Raw genomic sequence first — 15,105 nt, forward strand, 5'->3', positions numbered from 1 at the left:
TTTCTTATACTCTCTCCCTCTCCCTCATAAATAAAAATATTTTAGAAAAATAACTTCTGATTTTTACTTATTTATTATTTTTAACTAATTTTTTGATATACACGATGAAATCCAAAGTTATTTATTGAAAAGGAACGGAGAGAAATTCATCATAGAAACTAAATTTAAGTTTTTTTTAAAAATTATAATTAGGCGTGCAAATTCCAGCGTTCCTTCACCTCTACGGGACCCGGCGCGGGGAAGAACAGCAATTGGCGCTGCTAGCAGGTGGCTGGTATTTGATTGGGAGGTCCTGATTCAAATGCAAGGCCCCGCCAAATTCCAACCACCGTCCCTGACTCCCACCATTAATAGCTTCGAAACGAGAGAGAATGAGAGATCACGTCGAGCGTAGGGTTTGATTCTTCTTTTCTCTGCTGGCCGAGGTTCTTCAAGCTTCCAAGTCGAAGGACCCTAGGTATGATTTTCTTTCTCGTCAAAATTTCGTACTTTCCTCTCCCTTTTATCACTGAGACCTAGAAGGTTTGTTTCGCCGGACCCCTCTTTATCTTCTCCTCTCTAGGCATTTTGTTTCTTCCGCGTCCACTTCCTTTTTAGCCGTCCTTTTGCTTTATCCGATGGCTTAATTCAGCTGGTGTGTGGTAGAAGTTTGTCGGATATACTTGAGCTCTCAGTGAGAAGCTGCATAATTAGTTCTGGACTTGGTGGTAGTTGCCGGCTTATCGGGGATAACTAATATTTTTTAATTGGTAAAAAATTAAGAAGTAATGTCTCAATCTCGAGTCTTTGCAAACACCTGGTAACTTAAGAAAAACTGAAAATTACCCTATTTCAGCTGTCGTTCGTCAGGATATGTTAATTTCCCTGCTAATAGAGATGCTCCCTTAGACTCTCTTCTTTGTCACGGGGCCCTCTTGAAACAACAGATGGCGAAACTTGAAATAGCACAACACACCCCTGGTAACGTGGTAAATGGAAAAATAGATGCTTCTAAACTGGTTGGCTAATAGTTGGTAAGGTGTTTGCAAATGTCTCTAAGTTGAAGGGAGCGAATGCAAATCCCACCGCCCTCCTTTTCCCTTTTTCTGGAGCACCTCGGCCGATTAGTTATACTGGTCAATTTTGGTTTGGAATATATGTTGAACTTATATCCGTCTCATTACTTATATTATTTAAATTTGCATTATATTCATAATTTATTCTCATTACTTATATTCCTTTTTTTTTTTTAATCTATTATCCAAACATGATAAAAAAGTGTGCCTTCTTACAAAAATGTCATTAGCTATAAAACTGATACTAGATTGACCAGAACTGATTTTGTTGGCAATTCTCAGATGGGAACTGCTGCTGAGAATGTTAATTGCGGCATTGTTCATCATGATAGGATAATCAAGGAGAAGTGTGGTAAGATAGAGGAACTAACGAAAGAATTCATTAGCTTGGCACATATGAAGGCTCAATTAGAAACTGAAGGTGGGGGGAAAATAGATGCCGTAGAGTTGATAAGGTTAGTACGTCTTTTGTTTCCACTGTTATGGCTGAGTCAAACAAGATGAAAGCACCACAAAGCGTGTATGTTCGAAGGAACAAGTCAAGACGACTTGCTTCTAGTTCTAGGTCTAGCCATATTAAAAAATCTCCGTTTCAACCTTCAAGATGGTTCAATTTAAGATCAAGACACGCACAGGAAAAATCAGATCAGACCCAAACATTGACTCCGCCATTGGATGTTGAGGTAATCTCAATTACTAGGTTTATTTCAAAGGTTTGCATTGAGGACAACTTGTGGCCAAAGAACTTGTTACTTGCATGTTAAGTTTTTATCGTTTTGAATGAAAGGATGTTCGAAGACACATCACATATAGATTAAATCAAGAGGAGTCTGACATGGTGGAAAGGTGGAGATGTCATTCATTTGGTACGACCGAAGGAGATAATATAAGGTATGAATTTCTGTTACCATTTGTCCATTTGATGTCATTTGTAACCCACACTTATTTTTATGACATTGCAGATTTGGTGACACTTCAATGGAAGACTCTGGTTTGTTGGCCATGGATATTCAATGCCTTGTTTACAAAGGTCATCGGAATTTGCATAAATTATGGCTCAACAATAATGTTCGTGGTAACTTGTTCTTTATTCATATAAGTATGGTTATCATGTTATGGAAAGCGACTATTATGATGAAAAACTTTTTAACTTGGGGGCAAATTAGTCTCATAATCTTTTCTGAGCTTTGTACCCAGGTTGTTCATTGTTATGGAGAAATACTGATGAAATGGGCTTGCTGCTATCCTGATAAGGACTACACTGATTTTCTTATCTCTCCTTATGCTGGGGTATTGTTTCTTAAACCCTTGTTACTATGTTAATAATAGGAAACGGTGATCAAAATAGTTCCATGGATTACAGGTTATAGCTTTGGCAAGGTTGAACAATAGAGATGACCTCTGTTGGGTGAAAAAATTGATGAAGGGTCACCACAATCGAGTAGGTTTGTCATTGGTCGTCATGTAAATGAAGTATTTAATGTGTATAGTTCGATGATTATTTTGTTTCATTTTTTATTCATATATAACACACACACATTCTATCTATTGGCATCTCAGTTTGTGGAATTGGTGTGGCAGTTATTTTTTCCGTGTGTGATAAACCACCATTACATATTGGCTGTTGCTGATTGTCTTAAGCGAAAAGTGGTTGTTTATGATTCCATGAATAGCGGGAGGCACAAAAAAGATGTAGTGAAAGTGGTAAGAGTCCTCACTGAAACTATGATATACTTGATATGATACTTTTTGGTTTACAACTTTCCAAATCATGTGTTGAATTGGATCTAATTTACCCAGGGAAATTGGCTGCGGTGGATTTGTGCCACTGTACTTGGTTATGAGGATTCCCACTCATGGGATTTTATTTATCCAAAGGATATTCCCCAGCAAGTGAATGGGTATTGTCATATTTTGATTTTGCGCGCACACGCTCACACACTCACTGATTGACTACAATGTTGATTGAGGCAAGTTTCATATTGTCTTTTACTACTAAGCCGACTATTAGTGTTGTTATTTATTGCTTATCTTGTTTTTATGAAATTGTCTCTCCATTCTGCAGCCATGATTGCGGTGTGTTCGTACTGACATATATGGCCTCCATTATTATGTGTGGGGCAATCGTACCTTTTTCTACGTAAGCCAACATGAACACTGTTAATAAATCTATATAACATATAAAAGTACAATGAATTGCATGTTGGTTTTGAAAAAAAAAGGGAAAATGAATAAGGTTCCATCCAAGAGAATTAAATACAAAAATGTTCTTTGAAATTATCAAAATTGTTTTAAGTTTCAAGAGACTTCATTGCAAAAAATTTATTTGTTTAATTACCAAATTACCCTTTTTTGTTTTATTCAATTGTCGTTGACAATTAAAAAAAACAGGCGTTGATAACTTAAAGTTCAAGCATGGGATTTTATTTATCCAAAGGATATTTCCCAGCAAGTGAATGGGTATTGTCATATTTTGATTTTGCGCGCACACGCTCACACACTCACTGATTGACTACAATGTTGATTGAGGCAAGTTTCATATTGTCTTTTACTACTAAGTCGACTATTAGTGTTGTTATTTATTGCTTTATCTTGTTTTTATGAAATTGTCTCTCCATTCTGCAGCCATGATTGCGGTGTGTTCGTACTGACATATATGGCCTCCATTATTATGTGTGGGGCAATCGTACCTTTTTCTACGGTAAGCCAACATGAACACTGTTAATAAATCTATATAACATATAAAAGTACAATGAATTGCATGTTGGTTTTGAAAAAAAAGGGAAAATTGCAATAAGGTTCCATCCAAGAGAATTAAATACAAAAATGTCCTTTGAAATTATCAAATTGTTTTTAAGTTTCAAGAGACTTCATTGCAAAAAATACGGCAGATATTGGCAACATAACATTTCTCAATATATCACAAAATGTAATGCAGGAGTTATTAATCCTTACATTTTAAGTTGTCAGCGATCGCTCTTTTAATTGTCAATACAAACTTAAAAAAAAAAAAAGAACAATTTGGTAATTAAACAAATGAATTCTCTTGCAACGAGGTCTCTTGGGATTTTAGAATAATTTGATGATTTCAAAAGACTTTTTTTAATTTAATTCTTTTATGTGGGATTTTGTTGCAATTTTCCCTTAAAAAAAAGTACTTGCATTGATGACAAGCTGTAAGCATTGCTGTTCGTATTGAGTTTCGTGCAGATCATCCTGGGCTTCATGTAATTTGTGCATTTCTTCTATTATTAAAAATGTGTTAATTTTGAGAAATTTACAATGATCTAGAGTTATCACATTTCAGGAGGAAATTTGTGGCATTCGGGATCGTGTGCTGGTAGAGTTATCAAAAGGCCAATTAGTTGGATTTTGACGTTCAAGGGACAGCCGGCCGGATTTTGACATGCTTTATTATTGTTCAAAAAGGAGAGAGAGAAAAGCCCTAGTAGAAACTTGGACTGAAAATGTTACAAGATCGGGTTCTAGGATTTAAGCAATTGTATTGTGTATTCATTCTGTCATCATTGCACATATTGTGTATTATGATTCGCTCAACAGCACTGTCTGTTTTATTTCTGTTCCTCATCCGATGGCGTCAATCTAATTTTTTTAGGAGAAAACAGTACAAATGCTTTCCTTCTGCATCATTTTATAGAATCATTTGAACTCAAAACCCTCAACATTCCATAGTGACCAATCAGGACGTATCTGCGCACATCTATTCTAATTAGTGTCGGTAACTCATAATCCACTGCATTAGGTCCCTTAACCCATCAATATTTTGCTACAATTAATTCAGATGGGACCGATTCTTCCAAAAGTTGGTTTTCTTTTCAGGGTTTAGGAGGGTCATTCAATCCATTAATTAATAATTTTTCCTTCTGTTATATTTTGAAAAATAATTTCTAAAAATTAGGTTACAAAATAGTTTTTAAAAATAAAAAATGGGAACAAATTAAACAAGCCATAAAAAACCGTATATTGTGGGAAGTTGATTTAGGAAGTATTTGAAACCAAGAAACATTTAAATAAAATACTTTCACACAAATTGAGATAAAACTCTTTTTACATTCTTATCTCAGGATTTGTAAAGTCACTTTCAAAAAGTTAATCTAAGCACCCCCTAGTCAATGTCACCTAATTATTGTACTACTTTAAGCAATTAAACACGTGGCAAAAAATTTTCAAGGTGCAATAATTCATAAAACACAAGTCTTTCCGATTTTCCTTAGAAATTGCTTTTGAATTGTTCTAGGGAAAAAAGACTGAAATGTAACAATCGCATATTCGGTATGACAGAAGAGAAATTACCAGTGAACAGCTAGCGCCTTACAGTTGGCGGGAAAAAAGAAGAAGAAGAAAAGCTAGCAGCATACACAATGTATGTAGCTATGCAAGATGAAATGCGATTAAGTAAAAAATGTGTTTGGGACGAGAGATTTGGAAAGGAAGAAAAAGAGGGAGAAATATTTTAATCATTTCTTTTTGTTTGGCAACACAAATTTTAGGAGGGAAGGAAAAAAAATTTTCCCTCCTCAACCTCCCCTCCAAAATTGAGAAGATTTAGAAGAAAAGGCAATATTTTGTCATATTATGACTATTATACACATATTTTGTCATATTATGACCATTATACCCATATCTTAAATAAAATAAAACAAAATTACCTATGTTAAAATATTTTTCCCTCCCCTCCTCTCATGAACTAAACAAGGTAATATTAAAATTCCTCCCTCTCCTCTTTTTTTGTAAATCCAAACAAGATAATATTAAAATCCTTCCACTCTCCTCCCTTCCCTTCCCTCCATTAAAATCTATTCCCTTCCCTTCCTCTCATTAAGCCAAACAATCCCTAAGACTCGCGTCATGGCTGGAAGTGTGGAGGCATCTAAAAGCAAAACATCTCTTTAAGCTATTTTTAAGCAATTGTATTAAAAAAGGCTTTTGATACACAAAACACATTTATTTACACTTCTCACAATATGATGTCTCAAATCTATCAACCATAAATAACATCGCAACCCAAAATATTAAGATCAATATCTGATACAAGTGAAAATGCCTGAAACTAATTGTAATTCAATTCTGAAAAACAAAAATGTTTTCTTTCGATTTACACACATTTTTAAATAGCGGTTTTCCAAATGAAATTTCTCATGAACGAACACCATTGAAAATTTGAAATCTCAACACTCTTATCTGAATTGCTGGAAATACGAACCATGCTCAGGAAAAGCATTCAGAAAATTCACCACAACATGCGAGGATAGAACTCGTCCGTTTATGAGCACACGAGAATATTTGTCTATCAAGGACAACACAACTTTTTGCTCGTCAATGTCTATCAAGCGACCTGCATGTCCACCAAAAAAGCGGGCAGATGGTTTAAAACGTGTTTTTTTCCCCATAAAAGTCGTGAACATATAATCCCAAACATAAGTACATAACAAGTAATTTAGTCGACTTCATCACTTTCTGAAAGCAATTTTTAAGCATACATCATATTTATTAATTTTTTTTACTGGGAATATTTTGATTCAATTAATGAATTCAAGTTAATTATGATGATGCTAAAAACAAATAAAAATATATTCCTGTACATATTAAAGCCCTACCTAATTCCGTCTCCGGTTCTTGATCTTCCACATCTCCCTCTTCAATGATTGAACCATTTTCCAATTCCTCAGCAGCTTTAGCATACCTATTAAGAAATTCTTCTTCTGTTTCTTCATATTCCTCAGCCTCGGAGTCCTAAAGCAAGCAAGAAGAAAGAAAGAGTAAATAAGAAAACAAACACTGGACATGGCCTAATCCATCATTGAAAAGCTTATAGAAGTAGCACTCCCATCTTTCTCAAGTATCTTCATTTGTAATAAAACTTTCCCCCCTTCAATACATCTGACTGGCCCAAATCTCTTGGTTTCCTTTCCTTATTCACCATTCTTTGTCCCTACTTCCTATCAGAACTCCTCAAAAGCTTGAGACCACGCCTTGTCCATTGCTTTTCTAGTTTCCTTTCAAGTTTCACCAGAACTATACACTAAGTAGGAGGCCCTGGTAGAACGGTAGAAGGCCCTAACCTCAGAATATCCTGATGTGCTATAGACAATACTTCTAAAAGATGTGAGATAATGAAGAAACTAGAAAAGCCAACCTCATCATCTTCATCTTCAAAGTCACCGTCACTGTCCTCATCATCCTCGTCATTTTCAGATTCTTCAGGTTCTTCTTCCTCTCCTTTCCCTTCCTGCTGCACTTCCTTCAATCGCATAGACAAATCCAACAGTGCAATGAAGCAGTCCTGCATAGAAACAGCGCCTGAGTTCCCTTGTCTCAAAAGTTGCTCGATCAACTTGGCCAGCGTCATCACTAAATTCACCAGCAATATAAATAATGATCAGAATAATTCAGCAGCATCCTCATTTCAGAATTCCCAAAAAGAAAAACCACATAGTAGATGCAAATAGATTAGACCATTCCATTATGTTTACTATTAAACATGAGTTCACAGTAGAGCTAATTACTATTAAATTTCTTTGAGGCCATATCTTTGCCCTTACATAAGTTAGGGGATAGAATTGCGTGTGTTGCTTCTCGTCGATGTGTTCTATGCATTGTTTTTCAATGGATTCATTATAAAAGAATAAGCAGACAGACGGACCAATTCTTTAACATTTATAAGTCTTCTCAGGTATTTGTTACTTCGTTCTGTTATTGCCATGCCTTCTGTTTCAAGTACAGCTTATCCAACAAGTGATACTTTTTCTTTGCTCCCTGCTAAACTTTCATATAGAACGACTTAGGCAGGATGAAGGAGCAAAAACTACAATCAGAAGCAATGCAACGGAGTCATTGGACATTTTATGAGACCGCTCAGTTATAGCAAACAAATAGATCAAAATAAAGTCTGAAAGCAAACTACTTTACCTATTAACTTCATATCAGATTCCGCAGTCAGACAGGCCTCAGAAGAGCTCCTGGATACATGACACAAAGCAGATGCCCAAATTGCGACGCCTCCCTCTTCACCCTTCTCCAGAACACCCTCCACAGTATCAGGATAACACAAGTAGCATGAGGAAATTGAAAGCAATAAGGGTTTCCACAGTGAGCATCGCTTGCTTTGAACTTCTCTAAAACGAGTGAAGGCCGCCTGACTAAAAACAACAGCCAATGACTGCTTTATGCTTTCAGTTTCAAGTGTGAAGGTTGGACAATGTAATAGTAAATGAACGCAAGAGCAAGCTCTCCATGTTGCAGATGGATATTGCAAAATAGCCTCACTAATGAAAGCGGAAATGCTCTCTATAACTGAACGTTCAGGCACAGGAGGAGCTGGAGGGGATGGCACATGTTTCACAAGAAAGTTTTTCAGCCCATACTTCTGATCTAGATTTACAACTTCCTTAACGCAGTCAAATATCGATAAATCCTCTGATTCTTCCCAAGCATTCCATTCTGCAACCATATCAGCCCAAACTGATAGCAACTCCATTACTTTAAGTTCTTGGATCATATGATCTTCAGTAATAGATAGCATAACAAATCGGAGCAATGTTGACAGATCTTCTATGCATGATAAAGGGGTAGAACGTTGCCCTTGTTGATCCTTTTCAGATTCAAGCACAATATGACATATTTTAATGAAAGATTAAGAATGTTAAAATATGATGCGAAGGATTGGATTAAGGAAAATTTTCCATTATTGGACAACAATAGAGAATCTAACCAGCAAAACTAAATTCAATATATATCAAATACTACTGGGACAAAAAAGATAGTCACATATTAGACAAGGATCATTTTTGAAGAGATGAAACCTTGGTAGGGCCAAAAAAAGATATTCATCCTTCCACACCTTATTTCATGTCAAAATGTATTAATTCATCATAATATAAAATAATTGACAATACATGATATGGCTAATTTTCATTCAGAATGGCACGACCTAAAAACAACCAACTGATAACAATCAACAGCCCGAAAGAATACATAACGCAGACCTCCAAGTAGCTGTTGAGATAAAGAGGGGGAAGAAAGGTTACTTGTATCCTGAGAGCTTAACATTTTAGCTACATAATGTCAATACATTGACTTAGAGAAACTCGATCAGTCTTATTCAGTCTCATGTAGTGCGCATGAGCTCAATGTAAAGTCAGCGAACTGAACTAAAGTTTGCCTGCTCTGATACAAATGCATGGAGACATTATGGGCCTGGGCCTGGGCCCGGGCCCGGGCCTAACAACCCTAGTACATTATACTAACACATAATAGAGTTTGTACAGGATTCGGCCAAATAATTGCCACAATGCTTTTGCCAATCCGCTTATACCTGGAGATTGATACATCATCTTTCCATCAAACTGTTAAGACAAAAGTCAGCACTAAGAATATGACAACAGAAAAACCATCTGGCTAGGATGCTCTCTATTAAAAGATGATCCATCAGAAACATATTTGTGATGACATCATCAATAAAGCCTACCTCAAACAATTATCAATTTACAATATATCACATACAAAATTATAAAAACTCTGCATTTGAGATAGTGCATCCGGCAGCGCATGAGAGAACCTTGTAAGGCTTGTATGAAAATATTTAACGATTTTCATGAACATGCAACATTAAGTGATATCAACAGTCATTTCAGGTTTGGAGCATTAACCCAGAAAAATAAAAGCCAAATCCAATCTTGGAAGGAACCTTAAACTAACCACTGTGAATAGAGGTGCAAGCCAAGCCTGCTGCAAGAGTTCAGCAAAGGCTCTACAAATTGCAGCCTGACCAGAAGCCCATTTTTCTGGAGAGATGCTTGATTCTGATTTTAACTCTTCAGACTTAAAGCTTTCCCAAGTCTTAGCCATCACTGCCAGAGCCGCAAACGCATGTGCTACCACCTATTGTGGAGAGATACTCAGATTAAACATGGTAATCATTACCATTAACTTTGAATTTTTAATACCCTGCTCTCAATTTACTGAGTCGGTTATAATGAAGTGATTATTAAGCAACAACAAAAAAATAATGACCAGTAAATACCTGAGGCCATGGCTCCAGATTGGGGATTATGCATTTTGAGACTGAACCAACTAGAGACGAGACAAGAAATGGGATATGAATTGCAATTTTCTCATCCCCAGCTTCTATCACAGAACAAAGAAGCTGATATAGGATGGAGCTCTCGCTATCGTCATTTCCAATATTGCCAATTACTACTTGGAGAAGAGGTAGCCAATCGGGTGGCATGTAGTCATTCTGAAAAGAAGAGATAGGTGTGTGACAAATAAGAACAATACTACACACACAGAGCCCAAAATGAAACATGGATCTAGAAAATCACATCAATGAGTGTCATAATTGCCCCTGCTGCAGAAACCCGCACAGGATAGCAAGATAGGTCCTGCTTATTTGGCATCACCAATGCCTTGAGCAATTGAGAATATACATCAGCACTCATCTCCTGAAATAACATAGAAACTAAGTAGGGTTTATCCAAAGTGTGTTGAAAATTATTACAACATAACAGTCACAAGAAAGCATAAAGCTGCAATATATTTGTAAAAGCTTATGATAGTACTGTCTTACTTCTGGTAGACAGGAACCTAGTTCTCCAAGTACCCAGTTTGCACTTGCAACCAAATATGGTAGGCACACGGCCAAAGTATACAATGGTAGAATCCGTGTTTGAACCAGACTTATTATATAATGAGGTTCTTGCTCCCTCAGAAACTGTGTAAGCAAAAGGAGAAGTTCAATTTTCTATTGTGAATCCAAATCCAGAAACTGGCCGTTGGGTGAAAAAATGGTAAGATATCCTTACATCCTGTAAGCCACCATATGCCATCAGAACGCCAAAGTAACTGCCACGGTTCATGCCATAGCAATAATGAGATTTGATACAAACAACACTTGGGCTATTGAAAGTATATATTTGGGGGAGGGGGAAGCAAAATCAATCATCTAATGTATAAAACACATGAGCCATTTACAGAAACTCACTCATTCAGGATGCTGTCTCGAGACCAATTGGAATTGGAAGGAATGGGAAATTTAGACAAAAATGGAAGCACCAATAATTCACCCATGGTGCGGAGATGACTGCTTCTCTTGTTCTTTTCACCCTTTTTACGTTTTGTTGAAGCTGATGAACACTCACTGGAAGCTGCTAATGGAGGCCCCTGTAAGAATTAATGACAATATGAGCTATGGTATTAGCAAAATGGCATAGTCCAATGAACTTTCATCAGTGGTGACCTTTGACATTGAAATAACTCCAAGTAAGTTCATTGCACTTTTTCTGGCCGTGAATAAATCCTCTCTCCATCCAGAAACTTCACCCTGAATTTAAAAAAAAAAAAAAGGTTCAGAAATAACTAGGAAAAATGTAAAACAGTGGAAGAAAGATAATTACTTTTCATACAATTTCTGATGGGTGGTTCTTTCGAAGATACTCATCTGCATCTTCTTCCCACTCGGAGACATCCTATGCAAAAAAAAAAAAAAAAAAAGCATCATAAACTCAAAAATTTTCTCATTAAGCAACACTATTACTGACTAGCAATAATCTCAATGAAGTTCGCAAATTTCCCTTTCATTTAAAGCTTTCTAACCTTCCTTTACCAAAAGAAGCGGGGAAGAAGATTTCTCACCTTCTCATTCATCACCAATGCTGGGATGATTGCAGAGTGTAACAGAGACATAAAATGTGGTGAAACCAGCCGCCATCCCTGTAAATGAACCATATAAAAGGTGAATGTCCCAGTGAAGATATAGACCATCAAAGGGCAGGTCCTAACAATTGAAATTGTTTTTCAAAATAACTATAATTTGTTATCTTAAATTAGAACTTGCTAATATAAAAACAACCATGATGAAACTTACTGGCCCAGTCTCCAGTACGTGTGAAATTACATCAAATCCTAAGGACAAAATCCTCTCTGACATGAAGTCAAGTTTCTGCAAAAGAATTGTAACTGCCTAAATTAGCCATTCCCGAAAATGCGGGAACCATAATAATAAACATTATGGAAAACTCAAGTCCAGAATCATACAGAAAATTTGTCAAAGTATGAAAAGCAGTAACATCAAGATATAGCAGGAGACTGGTGGTTCACATATCAAACGATAGAGAGTTGATATTATATCAAGTAAGCTTTTTTCATGAGTGATAATATCAGAGCTCTAGCAGCCAAAAAACTGAAACACAGAAGCATTGCCATTGTTCAAGGTTCAAGATAACTACTGCCACAATAATAACAGGAGGAATCAAAGAGCTTATCTTACACTGATATTCTTGCTAAAATTGACAATGCTTAGAACACAGTTAATGATTTCTGGCATCAACCTGAAAATGGATGCAATGCATTTCTAATTCAATGTATGTCAGCAAAAATAATTACATTCAATAAACAAAAGTTGTTAAGCATTATATTACTTATCAGAATGCTTCCGGTGACGGGTGACAAGGGAAGAGAAAATAAGTAGACTTCTTTTTCCAGTCTTTAGTCTTGACAAGTGTCCGTCTTCGAAAGCAACCACACAATCAAATCTCAGAGAACCCAAAATGCTAATCAGGTCACGAGTGAATGAAGGCAGTAGAGGGACTAAAGTAGAAGGCATATACGACCTTATCTACAAAAGTTTCAAATGATGTACAATAGAGGTGAGGAAAGGAAGTCAAGAGAATATTTAAAAATATATATATAACAGGGATGAACCCCTCCAAAAAAAAAAAAGCTACAGCAAGGGTCAAGTACCATGAAACAACAGAGAAAACTGAATCACAAGAGCTAATAACAATCTATGCAGGGCAAACCAATGGCCCATCAGCAACTCATAACAATTACATAAACTGGGTAAAATATATATAAGAAAGACAGAAGCTACAGTTGACGTTCATCAGCATTGAGTTCTTTAACTGAGAGTAAGCTACAAATTAGCTCTCAGCTTATGAATCTACTCGCCTAAGGGAAGCATATGTTGTCTGGTGTCATAATGACTATCAGTGGCATTATGGCTGAAGAACGTCAAATGGGACTAGTGAGGGCCAAAAACTAGTTATGTCTAGAACCAACTATAACACAAAGGAAAGAGGACTTATCATAAATAGATTATCCCATAATAGCATTATTGCAAGGAAGGCAGAAGGCAGAAGGCAGAGGGTCAATGGAACATATCATTAGAAGATTAAAAAATTTGTAAGACTTAGATCCATTCTGATTGAATATCTATGAAATGCATGCAGAAACTAATTGATTTATAGATTCTTGTTCATCCCATATACAGATATCAAACCATCACTTACAGCAAAATGTAGGCATTTGCAGACAGTGAGAAGGATTTTCTCTGTTTCTATATCTGCTCTGTCGTGGGTTGCTAAAGCCTGATCCATGCACCATAAAATCACAGAGATGCATAGCTCATAAGGTGTGAAAGCAGGGCAAACAGGAAACGCAGAATACCTTTTTAACAAATTGATGGAAAAATTCAAGCAAAGGCACAAGAATTTCTGCGGCTATAAGCTCCAGCTGAGGTGGTACTGGCTCCTTCGCAACTTTAGGATTCAGAAAATACTGCTAATTGAAATATTGGAATTTTAATTCAGGCCAAAAGATGAAACGAATATCCTATACAAATGTTGTCACAATTCCAAACTCTTCAAATTTTTTGCACAGGTCTCGCAACATAAAAGCTTTTAAATTAAGTCTACGAAGGTTGACTGTTCATCAAGAAACAGATTAGCATCAGAGCACAGACAATCAATGGGAAGCAAATGCATGATGTGAATTAAAACTGCAAAAGACATTTTTTATATACTGAAAATAAGTTAAATGCAACATGCTATTTCAGATCACATAATTGTCAGAAACCCGCAACGTCAAATATTTAAGATCATAAAATTAGCTTTTACAGAAAAACGAAAGATAATTTTCTTCATAAACAACTTTATTGTAATGGATGCAATATTATAATAATAAAATGGCGGAAAGCAAAACCAGATCCAAAAAAATCATGTAAGCAAATATAGAGTACCTGGAAAGGTCTAAGAAGTGCACGAAGAATGATAAGGGCATTGATGGTGTTCCACTTAGAATTTAAATTGTTAACAAGGTTACTATTCTGAATAGCAGAACGCAGATTAGGTACAAGATCTGGCCACAAATTCTCCTTAACAAACTCAGCAACAGCGATCACCCGAAACTGCCACCAAAGTATGCTCAGATATATTAGCAATCCTACTGAAAAGATGCAACAAGCAAACACGAATGAGCAGTATAAATCAAGTATACATACCACTTCAACTAAAATTTTCAGAACAGAGGGCTCAACTTGAAGCAAAGCTTGAATCAGCTGACCCTTGAACTCCTTGCTCACCTTGGAAGATGCACGGTCACTCTCAATATTCCGCCGAGTGAAGTTCTTTAGGTACGTAGCAGCAGAAATATTCAGACCTTGACTTTCCCCTCCTATAAGTACGCACCAAAAACCAATGCAGATTGAGACGGGGAACGAATGAGTTGATAATGCATAGGCTCTAATAGAAGAGTTACATTAACGGATCTTTCTGCTTTCTCCAGTCATGGTCAGTAGCTCAAAGTAGTGACTATAGACCAAGGTTCTTTAAAACATGGAACTAAAGGGCCATATTGTTTGAATGAGCGATAAAATTAAATTACGAATTTCACAGCTCAGAACTTGAGATTATTTTCACGTTCAGATCTTAGAAATGAACCAAAAAAAAAACCTGAGGCAATGGTGAGCAGGTAGAATGGAAAGTTTGGGTTAACAGAGAGCCGATCGAGAGAATCGGTGGCGACACGAATGGCGTTGTCGTCTGAACTGAGTGTCTGCTTAAGCAGCTGAGCGATCTGTGTAGCCTCTTCCATGCTCTCGGATTTGTCACTGCAACTCTTTCTGGGAAAACCCTCAAGTCTTCTTCAGAGGCAGTTGGCGGGAAAATTAATAGCCCGCGGGAGACATTTATACGGAGCCTTTTGGAGGTTTGGAGTTTGGGCTCGTCTTTCGGGTAGATATTGATGACCAACA

General features: G+C 36.6%; 2 protein-coding genes and 1 long non-coding RNA gene across 4 annotated transcripts; 2 read left to right on the forward strand and 1 right to left on the reverse strand.

Annotated features, from left to right (window-relative positions):
* The first annotated feature begins 222 nt into the window (after positions 1 to 222).
* Positions 223 to 3,199, forward strand: LOC114742828 (uncharacterized). The gene is made up of 9 exons (XM_028931042.1): positions 223 to 457; positions 1,338 to 1,738; positions 1,843 to 1,946; positions 2,018 to 2,123; positions 2,253 to 2,345; positions 2,419 to 2,496; positions 2,637 to 2,759; positions 2,856 to 2,956; positions 3,121 to 3,199. Exons 2-9 carry the CDS (start codon positions 1,538 to 1,540, stop codon positions 3,197 to 3,199), a joined length of 885 nt encoding a protein of 294 aa, XP_028786875.1. The 5' UTR covers positions 223 to 457; positions 1,338 to 1,537.
* Positions 3,200 to 3,470: 271 nt separating this feature from the next.
* LOC114742849 (uncharacterized) lies at positions 3,471 to 4,559 on the forward strand. The gene is made up of 3 exons (XR_003739907.1): positions 3,471 to 3,515; positions 3,681 to 3,756; positions 4,363 to 4,559. It is a non-coding gene; the product is annotated as an uncharacterized LOC114742849 (long non-coding RNA).
* A 1,405-nt stretch (positions 4,560 to 5,964) lies between these two features.
* LOC114742845 (importin beta-like SAD2 homolog) lies at positions 5,965 to 15,045 on the reverse strand. 2 transcript variants are annotated; one of them, XM_028931058.1, is made up of 21 exons: positions 14,804 to 15,045; positions 14,353 to 14,525; positions 14,092 to 14,259; positions 13,521 to 13,631; positions 13,364 to 13,441; positions 12,494 to 12,690; positions 12,343 to 12,403; positions 11,941 to 12,015; positions 11,709 to 11,786; positions 11,480 to 11,542; positions 11,314 to 11,397; positions 11,059 to 11,237; positions 10,880 to 10,919; positions 10,645 to 10,788; positions 10,400 to 10,519; positions 10,099 to 10,314; positions 9,774 to 9,956; positions 7,986 to 8,667; positions 7,213 to 7,427; positions 6,674 to 6,809; positions 5,965 to 6,411 (listed from the first exon to the last, which is right to left on the reverse strand). In XM_028931058.1, exons 1-21 carry the CDS (start codon positions 14,943 to 14,945, stop codon positions 6,254 to 6,256), a joined length of 3,303 nt encoding a protein of 1,100 aa, XP_028786891.1. In that variant the 5' UTR covers positions 14,946 to 15,045; the 3' UTR covers positions 5,965 to 6,253. The 2 variants fall into 2 exon arrangements, with proteins under 2 accessions (XP_028786891.1, XP_028786890.1); XM_028931057.1 differs by having other exon boundaries at positions 14,771 to 15,045.
* Between the last annotated feature and the right edge of the window lie 60 nt (positions 15,046 to 15,105).

Source organism: Neltuma alba, unplaced genomic scaffold, assembly GCF_004799145.2.
Source record: "Neltuma alba isolate B1F8T4 unplaced genomic scaffold, ASM479914v2 tig00003893_pilon, whole genome shotgun sequence".
Classification (NCBI taxonomy): domain Eukaryota; kingdom Viridiplantae; phylum Streptophyta; class Magnoliopsida; order Fabales; family Fabaceae; genus Neltuma; species Neltuma alba.